Here is a 22,383-nt window from a genome sequence, read left to right on the forward strand (position 1 = left end):
GGTAGACAACATCCATGGCTCTCCCCTCATCTACCCAGTCAGTCACGCCATCGTAGAAAGCTATCAGATTGGTCAGGCATGATTTCCCCTTAGTGAATCCATGCTGACTACTCCTGATAACCTTCTTTTCTTCCACTTGCTTGATGCTGACCTCCAGGATAAGCTGCTCCATCACCTTTCCCGGGATGGAGGTGAGGCTGACCGGCCTGTAGTTCCCTGGATCCACCTTCCTGCCCTTTTTGAAGGGTGGAGTGATATTGGCTTTCCGCCAGCCCTCAGGCACTTCTCCTGTTCTCTAGGACCTTTCAAACATGATAGAGAGTGGCTCAGCAATGTCAGCCACCAGCTCCCTCAGCACTCGTGGCTGCATCCCACCGGGGCCCGTGGATTTGTGGGCATCCAGTTTTCTTAAATGATCTCTCACACAGTCCTCCTCAACCAAGGGAAGGTCATCCTTTCTGCAGGCTTGCTCCCTTACCTCCAGGGACTGGGATGCCTGATAGCCAGCCTTAGCAGTGAAGACTGAAGCAAAGAAGGCATTCAGTAACTCAGCCTAACTGTGTACTCCAAATGGGTTTATGCAAAACAAAATCCATACATCATAGGTATTTGTATTACATTTTGAAAAAGGATGGAAAAGAAACAGAAACGTAAATAGCTGCACATACAACATGTAGCGCAGAAAGGCAGTTAAGCCATGATGGCTGTAACCCCATAGGATTGAAAATCTGAGATACAAAGGTTCTTCTGTGCTTTGTATGATGTGATCTGTTTTTCAGTACAAGTCACTCAGTTGTTTAATAGGCTAGTGAACAGATTTCTAAGATTTAAATTTAAAAAAGTTTTATCGAACATGGGATTTCTTTAAATTCAGAATCATAGCTTCTCAACTTCCTACTTGAAGGCAATGAAGTTGGTTTGAAAGCGTTTTTATAAATCAAAACAGTGTAATTTTTATAAAACAAGATGCCTGTGTTTCCTCGCAAACCGAATGCTCTTATTTTCCCTGTGCTTTCAGAGATTTTTTTTTTTCATGAAACAATATTCATGTTACAAGTAGCTTACTACTGCTTACAAACAGTTCTGGATTTTGTACTAAAAAGATGTATTTGTTGTCTCACAACATTGTTTTAATTAGACTACTTTCACTGGCCCTAAATACACTTTTTTTGTGTGTGTGTAAATACAAAAAGAGAGAACACTGATGCAAGTATTGTTCTTTTTTTGTCTTTAATAAAATGTGTTGATCCTGTTTTTCCTGTGTGATGGAGAGTCAGTATCAAATCTCCATCATAGCTGCATAATCTGTCTTCCTTTTTTCACCAGCTGTAAGACTGCTTAGCTTGTGTTTCTGGATAAGAGAGATCTTTTTGTTGGAGTTGCATATACGGTATAGAAAGTGCTACACATCACAGCTTAGGAGTCTACAAGCATGTAAAAGGAAAAAGGTTGAGTAATTACATAGATAATTTGCATATGAAATTATAAACAGTTCTTGAAAATTGTCTCAATGATTTCACGTGTGGTTTTAAACAAAGTTCAGTTGAAAATCATCTGAGCCGCATGAAACTTGCATCTGAATGTGGTCATTAACATTTCTAGGCTTGGAAATTTTTTCCTAGGGCTTCCTGCTAATCCAGCTCAACAGTTACTGTTCCCTGTAGTTAAAGATCTAAAAGCAGGGATTTGAGGAGAAGCTAATATGAGCTATGATTCAAAACACACCATTTGTAATGTATTTTGCATTACAGTATTATAAGAAAGGATTGTGTGAGCTACCTGTTCACTCCTTTGACAGAAGGCTTAGGAACAAGGAGGCTGAATTATGTCCCATCCAGACCTTTACTACTAGTTTACATAAATTCACATTTTCAAGGCTATCTTCATGAGAGACTTGTGCTTCGAAGAAAATTACACTTTGTAGTCTTGAAGGAGAGAGAAAGAACTTGGAAAACCCATATGCTGGTTGAGTAAAAACTCAGGTAAAAAAAAAAATTCTCTAGCAGTGTAATGATTGACTGAAAGGGCAGAGAAAGTGTATGTTAATAATTTTATTCTAACCACTGTTGGTCAGATATCAAAACTGTTACCCATGAGTATTTCAGCTTTATACAACATCATCGTTACCCCAGATTAGAAATAGCTTTTGGGTTTTGCTGTGGGGTGTTGTTTGTTTTTTTTTTTGCTGTTTTCTGGACTAAAGCAGTCAGCAGTTTTAGGAAAATCTCTTTTTAACCACTGATGGTTGAGTTGTGTATTACCAGGAATTTTTTCTGAAACTCAGCCAGTTATAGAGCGAGAAGACTGAGGTGATAAGGGATACAGGGGATCAGAAGTTATGGGGCAAGGAAAAGTGAGAGATGAGAAACAGTATCTACTGCTAAGAGTGATTAAAGTTGGGTGATGGATGAATGTGTACAATATAAGCTGTGAAGAGTGGATTCTCAGACTGGCAAGGCTTTCTGATGCTTCTTTACTTCTGCTTAGTAATTTATTTTTTGCAAGTTACCAGTAGTGCCGTTTTCTGAATAGGTTATGTATTTGCCCAAAAGGAACATTTCTTTGAAGCCATTCAGCTAATTGCAAGGAACTTTGAACTCAAAACGTGCTTGCATGGTCAGGGTCTAGGAAATGTGTAACTTAAAAGCTGTTTTCCTTGGTTTATTACCTTTTTTGATTCTTTCTACCATACATACACTGTGCAGCAACGTTTAACTTCTTTCATCCACTGTCTGTATGTGGAAGCCAGGATTGAGTTGTTGGGAATGTCTTAGTTCCAATACTTTTTTTTGCCTTTCTTTCTTTCCTGCTTCTCTAAGGTGGACGTTTATGATGATTAATTGCGTTCCACTAGTACACTAGGAAACCATGGTGTTGAGTATTATATAAACATAATGACAAAAGATTCCCCTGTGTCCTGTTTACCACTGGAAAAAATGAGGAAGACTGACTTTCTCAAGGCTATACAATGAGTCTTTTTGCAAGAGTTCAAAACTGCACTTATTTTTTCCTGAATATCTATAAAATTCTAGTGCTTGAACCATATTTGTCTCCAATTCAGCTATCTGTAATAAAGCTACACACAAATTAATTGCCGTTAATGGTAGAGTATATTGGTAACAGGTAGTGTTCTGTTTGCACTTTGTTCAGTCTTACTATCTGATGCTGAAACTTAATGTGCTTTGCAGCATGAAGACGTAAAGGTTTAAACTAATGCGAAGAAATATAATTTACTTCTATGCACTTTTACTTCTGTTTTTCAGGGTGTGTTCTTGTCCTTCTGGTGAGCAATATATATTCTACTTACTACAAAACTACATGGAAAGCAAGTGAGAGAAGCAAGCCTGTGATTCATTTGAATTTAGGCAGTAAAATAGGAAGCTTTCTGAGTTAAAATCCTGACTTCAACTCTGCATTTCTGCATTTATATCACTTTTTACCTAATATAAAGTGCATTAGGTGTTGTGGTCAGAGGAATTCTTCATTTTCCATTTCAGACAGGAGAAAAAAAAGGGAGTACAGTGGCAGCCCACAGCAAACCAGTTTAAAAATAATTTCACAAAGGAGGAATGTATGCATGTATTTGATGGGGAGGTGTGAAGGGTCGCATTCTCTTCTAGTGATGCACTGAGAACTGTGGGTAGCTCCTGTTCCAGACAAGGAGAGTTATTCATGAGAGGGCTTTGTAACTTTTGCTGAGTACTCTGGCCCCAATTCGGCAAAACAAAGCACTTTTAAGTCCTTGCTTAATATTTGTGATCCCAGTGACCTGAAGCTAGTGGAATTTTGATTGCTGAGAGCTAGAATCTTCAGCACATCTCAGAATTATGCCCTGTATTCTCAGCATGATAAGGGTGCAGATATGATTTGGGTTTTTGTTTGTTTGTCTTTCTGATGATATTGGACACAGGTCCATTCTTCTGTCACCAGTGCCTGCTTTTTGATGTCTAAATACAAACCTTGAATAGTACTGAGAGATACATATATTTTTTAACCATTTCTTTCATGGATAATAACCTCAGTTGAAAGATTTAGAATTATGAATGAAATAGAGCCTCTCGATCTCTACTTCCTTCATTTAACTTTAGTTGATATTAATCAAAGAGATGTTTTTCCTTTCAAAGTTTGATGGCACTAGTGCCTATAAGAATTTACAGACAATTCACTTGTAAGATCATTATATCTTTATTTGTGCAAGCAAAAATACTGAGCTGTCTGTTTACTATTATTAGCCAAGAAAATTCTGAAGTATCTGTATTGTCTTCTGCAGTTTAAAACCCTGTAGTATTTATGCTCAAAATAAATTCCCAGTCATAAGTATGGGGTAAGTCATAAGATATACCACCTTCTGTGTGTTGTTAGGTAGTTCAGGGAACATGAGTTTGGCATAAGGATGTCTGATGATTTTCATTTGTTACATCTCTTTTTGTTATCAATGAATAGAAAAATATTTCCTTCTTATTTCACACAAACTTAAATGGAGGCAAACTTGAAGCAGGAAAGAAAACAGTAAGAAAAAAAACCTGAAAATTCTTAATTTGACTTTGTCTCAATCACTAGACATGAAGCTGATGTTCTTTCCCAGTAAAAACACATTACCGTCTTCAAAATGTTTCTACACAGGAGAGGACTGTCCTCCTGACCCACCTTAGATTACAACTATGGAAACTCAGAACATGTGCCTTACACATGGACCCAGTTCTTGAGAGTTCTGAGGGATGATGACCATCCACTGCCGTGTAAAGTGTGAGACTTTGAGGATGCTTAGAGGTCTGCCAGTCTGAACAGTCAGTTAAATAGCTTGGGGTAACTGAAGCACACATATGGAGTACGCCTAGTCTCAGGAAATCACATAACGTATAATTGCTGGCTGACTCTGCCTGAGCTCCAGCGCTTCAGAATTTTTACCCTTATAGAACTAGTTTTCTTAAGGTGACAGTTCTTTTGCTTGCCAAGATTAAAGAGTGTGCATATATGGTTTTTTCCTAGTGCTTTGATAGAGGCAAATCAAATAAAGGTATGCCAAAATGTGTGAATTTCACTGTCATTGAATTTTCCTACAGAATTTAAAATTATTTGCTGTAGAAGGTATATGTTACCAGTAATGGTGTAGCTGTGATAATCTAAGGATGGAGGCAAGATGTGATACGTAGTGAGGCATTTAGACTGGTGAGAGAAGATGTCACCAATACTGTCATCAAGAAACTTACAGTGGTATATATGGTATGGCTGTATATTTGGCCGTATAAACTAAATATCTGGTATAATTAACTGAACTCCTGAACAATTGCTTTAGATCTGTGTTTAACTTAAAGATTATGGCTTTTATGTCACACCTGAAGTATTGCTTGTCAGCCTGAAAGTTTGTGTGGTTTTGTTTGGATTGTGTGAATTTTTGTTTGTTTGTTTCTCTCTTGTCTGTATATAAGAAGTATTTATATAAATAACATAAAGAATGCCATAGAAGAATGCTTCATTGATTTTTTTCCCATTCCATATCTGCTTAAAATTGTCAGTTCATGGAGGCAGTAGCTACCAAAGCTGATTACGAAATAACTTTGGAACCTGCCTGCTTTTCTGGTGTGAATAGTACTTGCTAAGCAAAGGAACAGTAAAATTTCCAAAAGAAAGAGTGAGAAAACTAGTTTAAAAGTCCTAATGTCACAATCACCAAGGAAGCCACATCTTTAAAAATGGCATCAAGTTAGTTACGGGGACAGTACTAGATGTCAGTTTGTGTGCATGTATCTTTTGGAAAGTAAGTAGTGAGCCACTCTGGCTGAATGAAAAGATTTAAGGGGTTATATGATCCAAATGGCTCTTACACAATTTAGACACATGCTATTTTTAGTTGCTAGAGTTTAATGTTAATCTTCTTTAGGAAGTACATAAACAGAAACAACTCAGCTGATATAAGTAGCTGAGAGTATAGAAATACACAAGAAAATATCTTTCAGTGGTTAGAATACTCAAATCCAGCAAAACAGTTAGCTGATCCTCTCTTCAAAAGTAAAAAATTGAGGAAGACAGAGTTGGTTTAACAAGGTTAAGTTGTCTTGTGCAGCAGTCTCTGTAGCACCGGATACGGAAGAAACTTTATCTTGGAGATGGTCTTAGCCAGAAATTAAGATGAGATCTCACACTGGAGGTTTCAAAATAAACTCATGAGCAGCGGAAGTCAACAGGGCCAAGCGGAATATTTTGAGTTTGAAAAGAGGTTAAGGCTTTATGAAATACTCCAGTAGAGAAAAAAAAGGTGTTGCTTTAAAAAAAAAAATCCCTACTTCTGAGCATTGCAAAACTTCAGAAATTTCTAGGGATGGTTTTGCATTGTTTAAAACAATCAAACAAAAAAACATGTAAATCATACAGTTAGAATTCACACAAATTTTTGCAAAGAGAATTGGTCTGATGGAATTCTTTGTGTCATTAAAGCAGTGGTTGAAGAAGACCTGGTTTGATATTATTTAGATTTTTCCCAAAAGCTTTGAGTTAAATTTAAGCGTTCACAAAATGAGAGAAAAAATACTGTCTCAGATCAAAAACTGATTGAGATGGGGAAACAATATTAGGATTAAGTCATCAGCTAGCATTTTGGTTAAAAGTTAATCCAGGTGCAGAAAGCATTTCAGTGTACTAGGACCTAGAGTGTCAGTGTATTCATGAATTGTATTTAGGTGTTAGTTGTGTATCAGGCTATATGTAAAAGGAACCATTGGGTTCAAACAGAAGTTGTAATGTCTGAATCATGGTAGATAAATAACCATAGCAGGCAAACTAATATTTATGCAAAGTAGTGTGCATTGAAGAAGAAAATTTGAATTACTTATACATCTGGGTTTCAAATTAGATGCATCTGCTCAGGAAAAAAACTTCGCAAATAATTTTCAAAGGCCCAGTGGACATTTCTGTTCCTTTCATAAGGAAGATGTAAATTATGTTAAACACAAGAGTAAAATGAAGAATGTTATGGTGATTCTTATAATCCCCTTGTGTATATCAGTGATACAGTCTTCTAAGGAATACTGTATGCTATGTGGATCCAGCATACACCTGTAAAGTACGTAACCAAATGGAAGGATTGAGGGGAGTACAGTGAGAATGATCAAAAGCCTAAAAAAAAAAATCTCCCATGAAGTCAAAAGAAGGGGGGAAATGCGATTGCTTATGCCAGAGAGAACAGGAATGAAGACGTGAGTACAATCGATTATGTACATGAGGTGATAAATTGTAAATAAAAACTGTAAAAGTAGAGCAAATAGAAGTATTCTATCTGACTAGTTCTTAAAGAAACAAAAGAATATTAAATGAAATCAAAATTTGAAATTCAGGACTGAGAAAAGATAGCTGATTTTAGCGTGCATCTCATTGAAACACAGGGTATTAAGACAAAAAGACTCAGAGATATTAGAATTTGTATTATATATAATTCTTCCATAAAGTGAGATTGTTTGTTGCTGTGCTTGTTGTTCTTGAGAAAATAATATTGGTGCTGGAGTGCTGGGAGGAGGGAGGTGGTGTAATTTAGAGAGCTTTTCGCAATTTGGAGAGCTAGCAAAGTTTCATCAGCCATTTTTATTTCTAACTTTTTGGGCTTTGTCCTCTGTGAGAGGGTTTTAAAGCTACTCAAGGTCACATATGTTTCTAGTTCTGGTAACACGATCTATTTTCATCGAAGTTTCTTGTCAAAAGACGGCGTCAATCTTTCTGGCATTGCTTAACACTGCTCTGTGTGGGGACTTTTAACTACGTAGCTGAGAAGTTAGTGCCATCTCATGGTAACCATGGAAAATTACAGGTGATTTGTGGTAAGGTTTTGGCGTTTGTAATTTAATGGCCATTGCAAATGTTTTCTAGTTCAAAATCATTTTTATATGCTTGTACATACCTCTCACATTTAACTCTTCAGTGTTTGTTATTTATCTAGGGACCAACACAAGTATTTTTAAGCCTGGAGTACTGATACTTGTCAGTTAGCCTCTGAAGTCCAAACATTGTGGTATGTAGTACCTATATATTTGTCACCTACAAAACAGTTATTTAACATTATTGTCTGTCCTGTTTTTACTTGTTTTAGGTACAAAGTCAGCTACAGAGTATGCTAATGGTGGTTATGATATTGTGTCACCTGCTCCATCAGTATACCTGGGGACATTTCAAATTTTGCATCTCCTGGAAGATCTAAAGATGGCACTGGAAATGCTAGAGGATCCTCAAGAGAAAGAAGCATTGCGCAATCAAATTCCAGGGGCCACAGCAGTGTGTATACGGGAGTGGTTTGAAGAAAATCTGGTGAGTAGTTATTTATAGCTTTTCCATTTTGTTTGTAAACAGCATTAGTTCAAGTATTTTGATACTGCAATTATTTTTATAATATCTGAAATTTGCATACTTGGAGAACTGCAGGGGACGGTGAGCAATCATAGAATGGTGAGGATGTTAGCACTTCATGTGCTGATTACTAAAGCAATACAGATACAGGAATATAAGAAGTTGGTAAAAGAACTTCTTTTGTGCTTGGTGAGAGAAAAGATAGTAAGAATGAACTACCAAAAACACCTTTTCTGTGTGTGTGTTTGGTTTGGTTTGGTTGGTCCTTTGCTGGAGATAGCAAGCAAGTTTATAACTAGTTATAAAACTTATTGGTTTTAAACCACCAGTTTGGAATATGGTGGCATTGTCTGTTGAAGGGACAAATTCAAATTTGTTGATTCCTCACTACATTTCCTTTACCTCAGCTATTAGTATTACGAATTTCCAAAGTATCTTGCACACCAGGCAGTGCTGGTAAGCACAGGGAACCTCTAGCTTCTCAATGCGAGACATTCATATTGGGATAGATGGGGAATAAATGTGACTATATTGGAAAAGATTGAGGTGTACCAGGTGAGGAGCAGATCTTCAGACAGAACTTAAGAGACACATTGGATGTAAAGGAAGAGAAACGAGAATTTGGTACCAGCTTTGAAAGTAAATGGTGAAGGCGATGTTTAATTTGGATTTGCTGTTGTCACCATTTAGAGCAGCATGGCAATAAACAGAGTGGCAGATGCGTTATCCAGTGTGCAAGATTTTGAGTCCGTATCATAAGGCCAGCTCTTACTGAATTCCTGTTTTAGCAGAAATTTTAATACTTTTCCAAAGCTTTGCAACAGCTGAAAGATATTTCTAATGTATAAAAGACATAAATTTTCAGAGTTGTTCACAATAAAGTTGGCCCTGAACCACCAGGTTGGAGAGTATGAATCTGATGGCCTGGCTTTTGGCCCCTCTGTTGCAGAAGTATTTTATTTTTAAAAAATGCAAATAATTTTTAAGCATGCACACAACTTCCGTGGACTTCAGGTGTGGAAGAGCTTTCTCCACTGAGAAGCAGCAGTTTAACTTGGAAATTGAGAAGAAATCTGGTAAAACGCAGCTCAGTTCAGTGAAATGGAATAGGTTATTCCTTAATTTTAGCCTGGAGCCGTGAAACGTGATACTTAATATGTGAAAAAGGATAGTCAAGGTAGTAAGCTATAGAGAATGAGAACTCCGTACCTCAATGAATCCATTCACATTGGAAGCCTCAAACAAAGTTTGGTAATCATTAGTCTGTGAAATGTTGGAGTGTCATAAAAAAACCCTGCTCAGTTCCCACGGTTTAAACATATCAACACTGAAGCAGTTTGATGATTTATTAAAAACATAATTAACTAGAAATCAGTGAACTGTGTATTTAGGATCAACATCAGCAATACAACAGATAAACCAGAATACGAGATGCTTAAGAAATGTTAAGGGACACCTACAAATTTCTAAATGCAGTTCTATAACTAATTCCAAAAAGTTAAAATAGCACAGACATGCACACATACACATTCACAGTTAGAGGCGCACCTTTGCTCTCTCACACCTGGCGTTGGTTACAAGCAGAAACAGCCTCTTCTGTGGATGTGGGTTCCCCTATTACACACATCTCCATGTGGGACACGTGGGTGCTTTAGCTTTTGTGTGTACCCGTGGAGCTCCCTACAGTCTGCTAACCCATGTGTTGGTGAGCAGGCACCCCACAAGTTCACACGGGCACCCCAGGGGTGTGGGCCCCAATTGTTGCAACTGCTAACCATCAGGTAAAACATCATTACATACAAAATGCCAGGTGCTTTCAAGGGCAATTTGCTACAAGTGTCTCTCCTAAGCATTCTCTTTAAAGCGTAAGCTAATAATTCGGTACAGAGATTTGGCATACATTTGAATTGTTGTATTCAACTGAAATGTTACATAAAACAATGTTTGATATCAGTAACAATAGTTGAATTGTAACTAACTTTGCAGTGGATGGTGAACTGAGGCTTTTGGGCTTTTCTTTAGAGCTATTATAGCTCAGATTGGAGGGGGATTTTCTTTTTTGGGGATTAATTCCACATCTGTTTATTTTTGGGGTCCATGCACCTTCTTTTGAAGCTGGAGGCTGCTCTAGTATGTACTGAATAAGCCACTGGCTTTAGAGAATACAGAAACTGCCTTCATTTTTTTTTTCTTTTTTTTTTTTTTTTTTTTGGTAGCATTGTACAGGAATAGGTGAGGTCAAAAATACACCTAGCTTATCCTGACTAGGAGTACATTAGAAACTAAAGATACAAAAAGTAACCTGATGTTTATTTTAAGACCAGATAAGCATACTCCTATCAAGAAAAGAGCAAGTGTTATTTTATGATTCTTCTTCACTTAAAGGCGTGCTTGAAAATTGTATTAAAAATCATTGCAGCTGCCATGCATAATAAAGAATACAAACAATATATCTTATGGAAATAACTTGAATGTGTGTTTTGCTACTGCTCTGTATTGGCTTTTATGAGAAACCATAGAAAAGGGAGTCAGTAAGATGGCCCAGGTTCCCAGTGGATAGTATCAAACAACAGCATTTAACAACTAGCATTTTGGTTTCAGCAGAAATATGGAATAGAAGTCCCAATTATTTTCTTGTGTGCTCCTTCTGCGTTAGCAATCATCATAACCTAGTGCAGCCCTGAAAGCTCTCTGAGGCAGAGTATGGCTATCCACACTAGTTCTATCTGAGCCACACAGCAGTAGTTGGGATTGCAGGTCAGAGGACAGAAAGTGACTGAACCTTCTTTGTATTGTTTGTTTGTATTGGAGCATCGTCTAGAAACTAGAGCTCAACTGTACTGGAATGTGAAAAATAAATTCTGCAGAAAATTGCCCTGTGGCCTTATAATTCCAGTAGCTTTGCAGCTTTGGTAGTTGCCACTTAGTGTGCTGAACTACACCTAGTGTTTAAATAAATAAGCCTTTTGGTCAGCTTTGAGGCACATTGGCCAATTACTGATCAGTCAGGAAGATCCTGTGCTGACTGTAGATACTATGGCTGGCCTCACTAGAGCCTTACCTTCCTTCAGTTCCATAGTACCGAACTATGGAATTTACCAGACATGAAATATCACCAAGTTGTGTTTTGCAGTTTGGTTTTTTTTGTTTGTGTTTTTTGGGGGTGGTTTTTGTTGTTTTTTTGTTTTAGCAGTTGTAGCTGTTATGTTCTTTGGTCTGTCTGCTTTAGGTGTGAAAACCAAGGATGTGGGAAAATTTACATAAGCCTAGAGTGTGAAAAGTTTAAACATTGTGTTTCATACCTGATATTACCTCACTTCCTCTTTTGGAAGCATCTGCTTTATTCCTTTTTTATGGAACCATGGGTAGGGATTTACTGTTTCAGCGATTTGATGGAGTTGGATTTTGGGCTTATCATCTACAACCCCCTAAAGAAGAGGCACACCATTTGTGGAACGAAAGGTGTGCTTTTCGAAAAGGGTCCTTTTTGCATTTCTGTGGTCTGGGATCTGTGAACATATCAGGTTCCTGAGTTTACAGTATAACTGGGCACAGTAGCTGTGCTGCCACTGCTTTGAGATAGGCAAAATAGGTTTGGCAAAGTTAGCGCTGAATTTAGAAAGATTCTACTCGTCATAGAATGAGAATTTAACAGTTGCTGTAGTTGCACAAATCTTTTGACAAAGCTAAAATGGAATAAAGCATCATTAATTATAGATATTTAACTACTTAAGAACTGTATTAAAAAATTTTGCCTCGAAGCTCATATGTCTGAGTGTTTTATGTGCTTTACCATTATAAATTCTTTGGCCTTAAAAACAGAATAAAAAGACCTGGGGATTATCATGGAGGGTTGCTATAAAACAGTTTTGTGTATAGTTCCAATGCTTCTTGTTAAATATTTTAGTATTGCTAGTGACCACGTGACATATCACAAAGCAGGCAGTAATTTCAGCATTAAAAATTAACTGCTGCAGTAACAACTGACTATGTTTGACTCGGTGAGCTGTAAGAGAACGTACTTAGTTACAGTTTTATTTCATAACTAAATTAACTTCTACACTGTTTTGTTTATTTTAATTCTATACAACTTTATGAAACCCCTTTCTGAATAAAGAGGAAGCCTAGTGTTCTTACAGTGGTCCTAAAATGATTTTAAGCATGAGTGAAAGCCTTATTTCTAGAACTGCAAAATATTATCTTCCTTCCAGTGGATCATTTATATTTAAAGCAAGGCACTTCACCATGTAGCTTTATATACTGACCCTTAAAATGCTGATTCTTGAAAACTCATTGGTATTTTCCTCATTATGCTTTTTCTCGGAAGCCTAATGCTGAAAATCTTCCTGAATGTTTTAAATTTGAGGAAACAGGAAGGGGAGAACGACAGAAGAAATAGTAATGTGTTGTAGAGGTAACTGTTAAATTGATTTGCCTTGTGATATATGCCGTGCTTTGTCTGATTTCATGCTCTGTTCTTTTGTAGTGCTAAAACTAGACTTTTTAGCAGAAATAGGATAAATTTCTTAGAGTCTTGATTGCCATTTGGTCATGATTAATGTTCAGAAGAGATTGTTTCCACTGTGTGTTAAAATAGAGGAATTTTTTTCCCTAGTAGCTTCAGAGGGACTTGGATTAAAACAGTAAACCTCAGTTCAGAATTCTGACTTGGTGGAGTTTGTGAAGTTTTGAAATTACTTCAAATTTTTATTTTAAGCGTGTGTTGAAGTGCTCTGCTGAAACTTAATCACTGTTCTCTTTATTTCACTTTTGTCTAAGTTTCATTTTAGAGTTATCTGTCCAGAACAGAGGCAGAAAATGACTGCAATACAGGGCACTTAAATATACTTGGAAAAATGCTTTTATAAAATTCTCAGTAGAATTTTTCAGTAACAGCTGAGTGGGAAGAGAATATATTCTGAGCAATGCCAGTTAAAGCCAGTGGATTTATCTGCTGATAGATTTGACTGTGGTACTCAACTGTTGGGAGTCACGATGGAGCTATGTATAGCTGAATCTTCCCATTGCCAAGTGGTGTTAACACATGTTAAATTGAAAATGGACCAGTAGAGCCTGCTTGGAACAGTGTAGAAAAGCCGTCATTCCATAAGCATTCATGTTTATTTTTGCCAACTTGAAACACTAGATGGATGTGTTTTCTGAAGAGTAGTCAGAGTCTCAAGTTGTATGACCCAGTCCTCTGCTGTGCTCTGGTGCCTTACCAATGAGCTGATGATGCAAGGAAGCCCTGAACTGGAAGATCTGATCCTCTCAGTGTTCCCTAAGCATGTTAGAGCAATTCACAGCACACAAGAAACAGCAATGTCCTTCATATGTGCAGCTGTTTATGAATACTAGAAAGTGCCTTGGAGCTAGTGGAAAGGGGGTGTGCACAGCTTGCATGGAATTTTTCTGAACCAGGCCTAATTTTTTTAATGTTCTGTGGTTGCTCTGTCTGGGAGTCAATCCTATCATGTCTGACTGTGACTGCTCACTGTAATAGCAGTCAGCAGAGGTAAGAAAGTCTGCTCTGCATGAAGAACTAATAGAAGCTTAAAATAGCTTTGAAATAAGTGAGGCTGATTTACATCTCTTCCTTAAGATTACATGGTGAGTTTAGTTTCGAGCATTTTCTTTCACCCTTGTAATGGTCAGCAGTGCTTAACAGAGCCACCTTTAAGCTACAATGACTAGAACTGATTAAATAGAATTGTGTAATGGCCTTAGGCTTTGAGTATTCATGGAAGAAAGGTGATATTCCTGTTATAATTGCAGGGCCTGTGTTTTTATACCTTAAGTTTTCCAAGATTTCAAGATAGTCTACGAACATTTTGTGAAGTTTAGCCCTTGGGAGCAATCCTCACCTACGTGGACTATTCACACCTTGATACTGTCAGAGGAAATAGAGGAAGCCATGACTGTATACAGAAATTGCATGTTAGCCTTCAGAAGGGTTGGTATGATTTATTCTGTTCCGTTTGTCTAAGACTCTTTCAGCTGCTGGCCTCATTGACTTCCTTTGCACTAAGTGGCTGAATATCACCTTAGTTCATCTTTCCTTCTGTGGCTAATGTTATGTATGGTGTCCCTTTTTCATTTCACATTATGCTTTGTCACTAGAATTTCCAGCTGCATTGCTTTTCACTGTTTTAAATATGATACACTGTATTAATTTAACAAACATTGATGTATAAATCTAAGTGCTATGAAGTAGCTACTTTTTTAAGTGTAGCTAGAGGAAGCATCAGAAAATGTTTTCCATAAAGTAAAAAGAGGGATTGGTAAGAAAGATTTATTTCATTAAATAATCGTGTTAACAGATAAGGTATAAAGATAATGGTCACATAAAAAAGCTGGGGGCAAAATTTTGTTTTTAAAGGTCCTGTGTTGTTTTGCAGGTATTACTTAAATGTTAGAGGAAGGGTGTAAGTTGGAAGTGTTTCTGTGTATAACCTTTGTTCAGATTTCACAGAATTTGGGTAGGTTGATATATCTCATTTGCTAAATGCTATCAGTTATGACAAACATAGCAATAATATAATTCACAACAAAATTATTTCATTCTCCTTTGGAATAGTACGCTAATAATAGTGGTAGAGACCTGTATTTAGTTAAAATGCAACTAAATATATTTTCAGTCTTTGTGATCTTTCAAAAATGGAAATAAATTCTACTTATTTTAGAGAGTATACAACATGTTGGCATGCTACTCTTCCTCATAAGTAGATAAACATGTGCTTTGTTTTGCTGAAATAATGAAATGCTTAAGAAGAAAATAATAAATATTTGTATATTCCTTATCAGAAATAAGGACTTGTAAAGGTTTATCTGCAGCTTATTCTGTTTTGAGGTTTTTTACATTTTTTTCTGTTCTGAAATTTAAGAGAGAAGATTTGATGTGTGTTATACTGAGGAGAGGCAAAAGTGTTACCTGGTAATGTCCTTGGTGCTTGTGCAAATATTTGGTTAATATCCTGTTTCAAGTGTTTCATATATTGATTTACAGCATATTTAGTAATTTCAGCAGTGCTTTGAAACCGTTCAGACTGAAAACTGAACCTGATTTATTGTAATATGCTGTGTGGTAAAATGTAAATATATTTCTTTAAATATTTTCTTTACATATCAGTGTATGCTTTTCTTGTCTACAGCAACAGGGGGGAGTGTTCACAGTGGTTTTGTTGTTCTGTTAAGTAGAAAATATTTTTTAGTTTTTATGCAAAAACATAGTACTCAAGTTTCTTGCAAACTATATTTTCTTCTAAATAAGTTTCATTCAAAAAGCTACAGGTCTTCTAGAGCTTGGGCTAGAAAAAGTATTTCCGCATATGTCAAGAAACATTTGAAACTGCCAAGAATGTGCAAATGTCTGTGAATGAATTAATAAACAGTAAATTCATCTAAGCATCAGTAAACATTCTTTAGGCAAGCCAAGGGAAGAGAGCTAGTTATTACTTGAGCAATAGCCAGAAAGGAATAGTAGTGCTAGAGACATGTGATATCATACAGCCTGCAGATGGGAATGACTCCAAATATGTCAGCACCTGTTTGAAGTGCTATCTCCCCCTGCCCCGAATAAGCAGTAAGGGTGAGGACTCACCATGCTGGCTTGGAACTAATGGCCATCTAAGTATGACTATTTCTGAAATACAGATTTTAATCAAAGAAGCCATTTGGATTGAGCCAACTTTATGCTGGGAAATGAGTATTTGTTCATCTATCTGCATAATATTATTTCTAGTCTGTTTCCCAGGATACTTGGTGGTTCGGTTTTTTGTTTTAATTATCACAAGTAAAGCAAATGTGCTCATATACAGAATGCAGGGGTTTATTTTCTTTTATTCCAAGAGTTTCATCTTTCTCTGTCACTTAAACATTGTCGGTTAGTCATGATTAAGGTACTAAGACAAATTATCTTGCTAGAAATGCTTGATCTAGATTTCTGAAGCTACTCCTCACCTTGTAAAAAGTATTTCTTCATCCATTGTCTTTTGCACAAACGGCCTGAATTTCTTTTTACACAAGTATTCCTGTGCAGGCATGTTCTCATATTCTCTCTCTTTCTTCAATCTGAAGCTCTTGCATTTTTCTGCAGTGTGAGAATGACAGGTGTGTGAATTGGCATGCTGAGGAAATTTTTCCCTTTTAAAACCTGGTCCTAGTCTCTTTATTTCCGAAGCAGCCTGAACATTAGGATTGGGAAGAGCACAGAGTCATGGATGTAGGAAAAGTTGATACAAATTCTTGGGAATAAGTAAATTTTTGTTTCATGTCGATACTCAGCTGGACTCTCCTGGTGAGGCTGGGAAGACGCGTAGCTGGTTATTTCAGTTCTTGGCCTGAAAGGCCAATTTTATGTTCTTTTAGTCTTTTCAGAGGCTAATGAGTTTTGAAACTAAAATAATCTGAAAGTTATTGCTGAAGAGGAAGAGAGGTGCTATGCTCCAGGTACCTGGACCTGATGGTGGCTGAAGAACTCCTGCTCTGCTTCCTATTCCCTTGCCCTTGAACCTTCCAGGCAATGCAGTGCCAATACAAGAATGCTATTAACAGTTTGCATTTGTGCTGCTCTGAAAGATCAAAAAAGAAACAAAAGGTGGTTTAGCACAAATTTAACTGAATAAAAAGTAAAATTGCTAAAATAACAGTATTAAATATAATTTTACAATGTTCATAGGGGCTCAGCTGGGTGGGAGAAAGAGGGACAGTGGTGGAAAAGCAAACAGCTTTGTGCTTCCTCAGCTCCAGTGTTGATAGGAGAAGAGGGAATACACCAGACAGGAAGATTGCCTTCCCTCCACAGTTCTAAGAGGATTTGTGGATGTTTTCTTGGCACTTCATAGGTTTGAAAGGGAGGCACATAAGAAGTGTAGCTGATTGTTTAAAGCATTCTGTTACTTTCAGTTTCAAAGCTGTTACAGCATGTCTGTTTACCATTTGAAACAGATTTAAAATCTTGTTTGAAATATTTGACATTCTGACTAATAAAGTAATGGGTTGCTTAGCTGAGTGTTTTTTATGGGTTGTGCATCAGCAGATGTTCATGTGGCTGGCACCTTTGGTGTTCTGCAAATGGAGTTTTTAGTTCTATCAACAGTTTTTAGTTCTATCAGTAGTCAGCAGTTTTCTGTGGAAGTACAGAATTGGCAAAGAAAGCCTGATGAGTTTTCATGCAGCTTGTGGAGTATAGAAACTTTGTTAATTTTAAGCGTTTTAGTGCCCTACATTGCATTTATATTGCCGTAATTTGTGTTTTCACTTATTTTTGGAGATAACATGGAGAAAATTAACAATTGGGTGGGGAAAGGGAGTAATAGCTAGATTATTCTCTCTCCGTGTGATAACACTTGAGGGTGGTGGCATTGCAGTGATAGTGGGGGATTTTTGTTTGTTTTTTAATTCTCCATTCAGCTAGAAGTTAGTTCTTAGTGGAGAACTACACACAGACATGGATTTCCTAAAAATAAGAAAAAAAGTGCAGTGGTAAGCCTATGAAGCAATCCCCAGATTGCAACAAATTTTCCTTATTTTCACACTGCCCAGAGAAGCTAACCTACTTTTCCAGTGAAATGGAAAAGTATTCTAAGCAAATCTGGGGCAATTGATTTGCATTCAGTTGGTGTCTGAAACTTTTTCAGTCCAAAGCTCAAGCAGGACGTAAAGTTCAGCATGCAGGTGACAGGCTAAAAGTGAACACGTGACTGTCTGGAATGTATGCTGTCAACATTTGTGGCTGATAAGATGCAGAAAATTCAGACATGTTACCTTTTAGTCAGGAAGAATGACTGTAACAGAGTCAAGAGACCTTTGCATGAAATCCAGGACAAATGACAAGGCAGAAACAAGGTATGTTTGTCATTTTAAATACTTTTAAGAGGAGAAACAGATACTTGCCTAGCTGCAGACACTACACTGAGGCACTAATAAGCAGAGTAGCATAGTTTCCTGTAGTATTTTTTTAGATGAAAAACAAAATCATGAAGAGGTGATGTGTAGTGGAGTGTTTTAAGAAAGGTGTTTCCTTCTTCCCTAAATAAGCCTGAAATGAGAATCTTAGAGCCTGTGTTTTGAAATTGATGAAAAGTGGAACTTGAGACTCCATAGTGGTGGTGCTATGGGATATATGTTTACTGTATTTGCTGTTCTCCATAATTCGATAACTAGTTTTCTGGAGAAAAAAAAAAATGCCTTAAGCTGTAGGGAGTTCATGTTTTAATGTCAAGAGAGCCCCTATTCAGTCTTCACTTTGTCAGCCGTGATAGAGGCTGTCATGCATGGAGAAATGCTCGATATAAATTGCATCTTAATTTTTATGATTTTTTTTTAAATGGACCATTGACAGTGTACTAAAGCCTTTACCAGATGGTGTGAGCTATTCAAGATGTAGCTGTTCTCATCAACTTTAAGATAGCATAAAATATTCCTGCTCACTGCAGGGGGTTGGGCTAGACGACATCTAAAAGTCCCTTCCAAGCCATAGCATTCTATGATTCTAAAAACTTCTACAGCCATAGAAAAAGTAAGTTCTATGTACAGAGCAACCAAAGTCCTCTTCAGATCTGTCTGGTGTCGTGGTTCACTTTTGGAAACAAACAGGTTTTTATCTTGAAACATTTACTGGAGATTTTGGGTATCCTAACACCTGCAGAAGACTTGTAGCACTAACTTTTTTAAGATGATTGATATTTTTCTTGTCACATGACTTTAAGTAACAACAGGTAATAAATACATGAAGAAATCTGGAAGTTTAGGTTTCTGTCCTTCCCTCTGAATTAGTGTCATGGAGGACTGTAAAAAGAGGTCCATCAGGTCAAAACAATAAAACCCCATGTAGCTTGCAGGAACTCCTTCATGTTTCTGTGACTTCCATAGTTTGGAATGTGGGTAGATGCTGAAGTGAGGCAGGTCCCTGTAAGAACTGCTTTTCAGGGCATTGTACAGCTTCAGACTTTGAGATCTTTGTATACGGCATTAGTATGATGGGCAACTTTGACACTGGCTCTTCCAGATTGTTGTTTTACTTTACCTTAAATGCAGGAGTGAGCTTGGCTGTAGAAACTGAAGAAAATGGGGAGATAAGTAAATGTTCTGAGATTATCACAAAAATCCTATGGGGACAGCTGTGTTTTGGTCTTAATAGGCATTGCCCAAGCAGTTGTCCTCGTGTGTGGAACAATCAGTTGCCCAGTTTAAGAACAAAGTCACTTTTAACTAGTGGGATATACAGCACTGGAAACTGGAGTTTATTGGGAAAAAATTGGAACTTAATCGTAACTACTGTGTGGAGGCACTAGAGGACACCGCAGTAACAGGCAACACTTTCGAACTTTCCTTCTTTTGCCAAAGCTCTGCTTTGCATATGCATTTATCTTGGTGTTGCAAGTTTGAAAAGTTGCCATACTATGAGACTTCAGCTTCAGCAGGAACAGACAAAAATCTTAGAAGGGTATCATCATCTTCTGTTAAGATGGAAAATTGACTCTTTGGCAATGGCAGTAGTTATGGGATAATTAACTTATCCACAGGATCGTCCTTGAATTCCTCCTCTTTTGTAATGTCTTTTGAGAGGACAGGCGAGTAATTCAAAGAGCAGAACTTATTTTTAGGTTTAGTCTGAGCCTGAAATAAACTGAGAAGGCTGAGTAGTGTTACGATAAACAGGGAGTAAAACAGAGACAGGAAATAGGGGGTCTTTGGTAATGAGTTCCAGCCACTCTTGAAACAGAAAGCCAGAGAAGGCACTACTTGAAAATAGTTTCTCAGTGACAGCTTAATAATTTTTAGCTTGTTATTCAACATTAAAAGGGAACAGTTTCTGCAGATTTATACTATTATTGAAAGATCCTTTTTTAAAGATCATTTAGCAAGTTATATTTTTGACATTTGTAGAGTTGCATTGTTCTTGTTGCTAACTGATCTGCTGTTTAAAAAAACCAGATGTTTGGGGGAGAGTCTGAAGTTTATACAGTTGTGTGTTATATATACATCTGTGAGAAGCATTTGGGATAAGACTGTGGGACAGAGGTAGAAGATTTAGCTTAAAATATGAACATGCATTTGAGATTTCAGAAGTTGAGGGTTGAAAGGGGAAGAAGTCACAGCTATATCCTGTAGAACAAAGCAGTGAGCTCGCTTCCAAAAGTTTCTTTTAACCCTGGGAATGTGACTGCTGAGATGGGCCCAAAGCATGGATGGTGAGATTGATATTTACAAGCACTTCACGTGGCTAAAGAGGGTAAGTGATTTGCTGAGCTTTATTTTCTCTTTGTAAATGCACTTTAGCAAATGTTAGTCAGAACTCTCAGCTTTGCAAAAGGAAACATATTGAGTGCCACAGACATAAAATACTGTAAGTTTCTTTGTGAGAAATGAATTAAAGACGTTTCTTCGTGCAGGAGGAGGAGGCTTAGGGAGGGGGGAGAGAATCAGCTGTCTTTGTCTTTAAAAATGAAACTCTAGGATCAGACTTTGAACAAATGGCAACAGATCCTAGCAAGTGCTCGTGCTTTCCTGAGATTGTAGTACAACAAAGCAAATCGTGCGTGGGAATGTATGGCAAAAAAAGGAGAATATGTTGTTTACATGTTGTGCTTTAAAATGAAAAATTATTTTCACTAGTGTTTCGCTTAATTCTTCATCAGGGTAACTCTATGAGATCTTTTGGGATGCCTTTGTTTTGGGTAGAAATGGTGGTACTTTTTCCTGTGCATGTTACTTTGATAAAAATATGTTTTTTCAAAAGACAGTGCTATTAAAATCTTAATTTTCTCATGAAGTATTTGAACAAGAATTAACTGCATGAGATTGTTTTTGTCTTCCTATAAAAGAAAAACAGTAGGTTTGTGCAGATGTCTCATCACTGTGGGAAAATCACTTCTCTTTTGTCAGCTTTTAGATTTTTTTGGGTTCTAAGTATTTATTTTTCAGCGTTTGAAAAAATCCATGAATGGGATGTGAATACATCCCTCACAGTATACTGGGTGTTTTTTAATTCAATATTAATCTAATTGTGTGTCATGTAAGCAGCACATCCCGTCGTTACACTTTTAAAATCTACTTTAGCCTGTGTGTACTTTTCTTGCAAATTCTATACACGCCATTAATGTTAGTGCTTCTGTATGGCACTGGATTAAAAACACACATGTGTCCGTATGCACATACATTCTGTTTTCTTACTAGCTGCATGAACATGAAATGTAGGTAAATACTTATGTGAAATATAATTAGGAACTTTAACTTGGGTAGTTTCTTGAATGACTAGAAAATGTTCATGACATGTCAGTCTTTAATAAAAGCTTGAGAATCTTGCACTTTGTTTACAAAATGTTTATATCAGGTTCTGGAAACTATTACACTGCTGAAGTGTGGATGAGGGGGGATTAAATGGGAAGTGAGTGGAATAGTGAAGAAGAGACAACAGGAAGTAGCAGTTGGTAACACTGTACTGTTAGTTTAACCTGTGTTCTGTGAAGTTAAAGCTAAATAACTCTTTTGTGGTTTTTGAGATCACATATTAATTTGTTATTTAAATGAAATTTTGAATATGATATGTCTGCCACCTGTACTTCCCCGTGTAAATTTCATTTCCAAAAAGATAGGTTAGCTAACAAAAAGCTAAGGTGTGCTGTTACCAGATTGTGTGGCATTCAGGATACACTGAGGACAGTAACATAATGAGAAAGGGCTCAAGATATAGCTTCAGTGAAGAAAGTCTTGCACTGAAATGTTCACAGATTTAGAAGGGTTAACACAGAGTGTCTTTAGGATGATTTTCAAGTACTGTGTTTAGAAATGATACTGTGTTCAAATGTGGCACAGGCTGTTACAGAAATTAATAATGCTATTACTGTGGTTACATATAATTCTTTTTATGTAGAGTACATAAAGGAGAATATCGGTACTGCTGCTTTTCCTTGCAAGCCCTTTAAGGGAGTGAGCACATGTGGGGGAAGGGAAGAGAACAGAAAATTATCTTGCATTCTTCCCAGGAGAACTTAAGCAGTCTGCTCCCAAATTCCTTTGACAAGTGATCTTAAAAAAATTAAAAAAAAA

The 22,383-nt window shown here is 37.0% G+C and overlaps 1 protein-coding gene across 6 annotated transcripts in view; it reads left to right on the top strand.

Annotated features, from left to right (window-relative positions):
• PPFIBP2 (PPFIB scaffold protein 2) overlaps positions 1-22,383 on the top strand; it is a 109,003-nt gene that overhangs the window by 25,978 nt on the left and 60,642 nt on the right. For all 6 annotated transcript variants that reach the window (XM_075427607.1, XM_075427608.1, XM_075427609.1 and 3 more), the window contains one exon: positions 8,078-8,292. In XM_075427607.1, the coding sequence (XP_075283722.1) occupies positions 8,078-8,292 (215 nt within the window). The remainder of the gene's footprint in view (positions 1-8,077; positions 8,293-22,383) is intronic.

Source organism: Opisthocomus hoazin, chromosome 7 (genome assembly GCF_030867145.1).
Source record: "Opisthocomus hoazin isolate bOpiHoa1 chromosome 7, bOpiHoa1.hap1, whole genome shotgun sequence".
NCBI lineage: Eukaryota > Metazoa > Chordata > Aves > Opisthocomiformes > Opisthocomidae > Opisthocomus > Opisthocomus hoazin.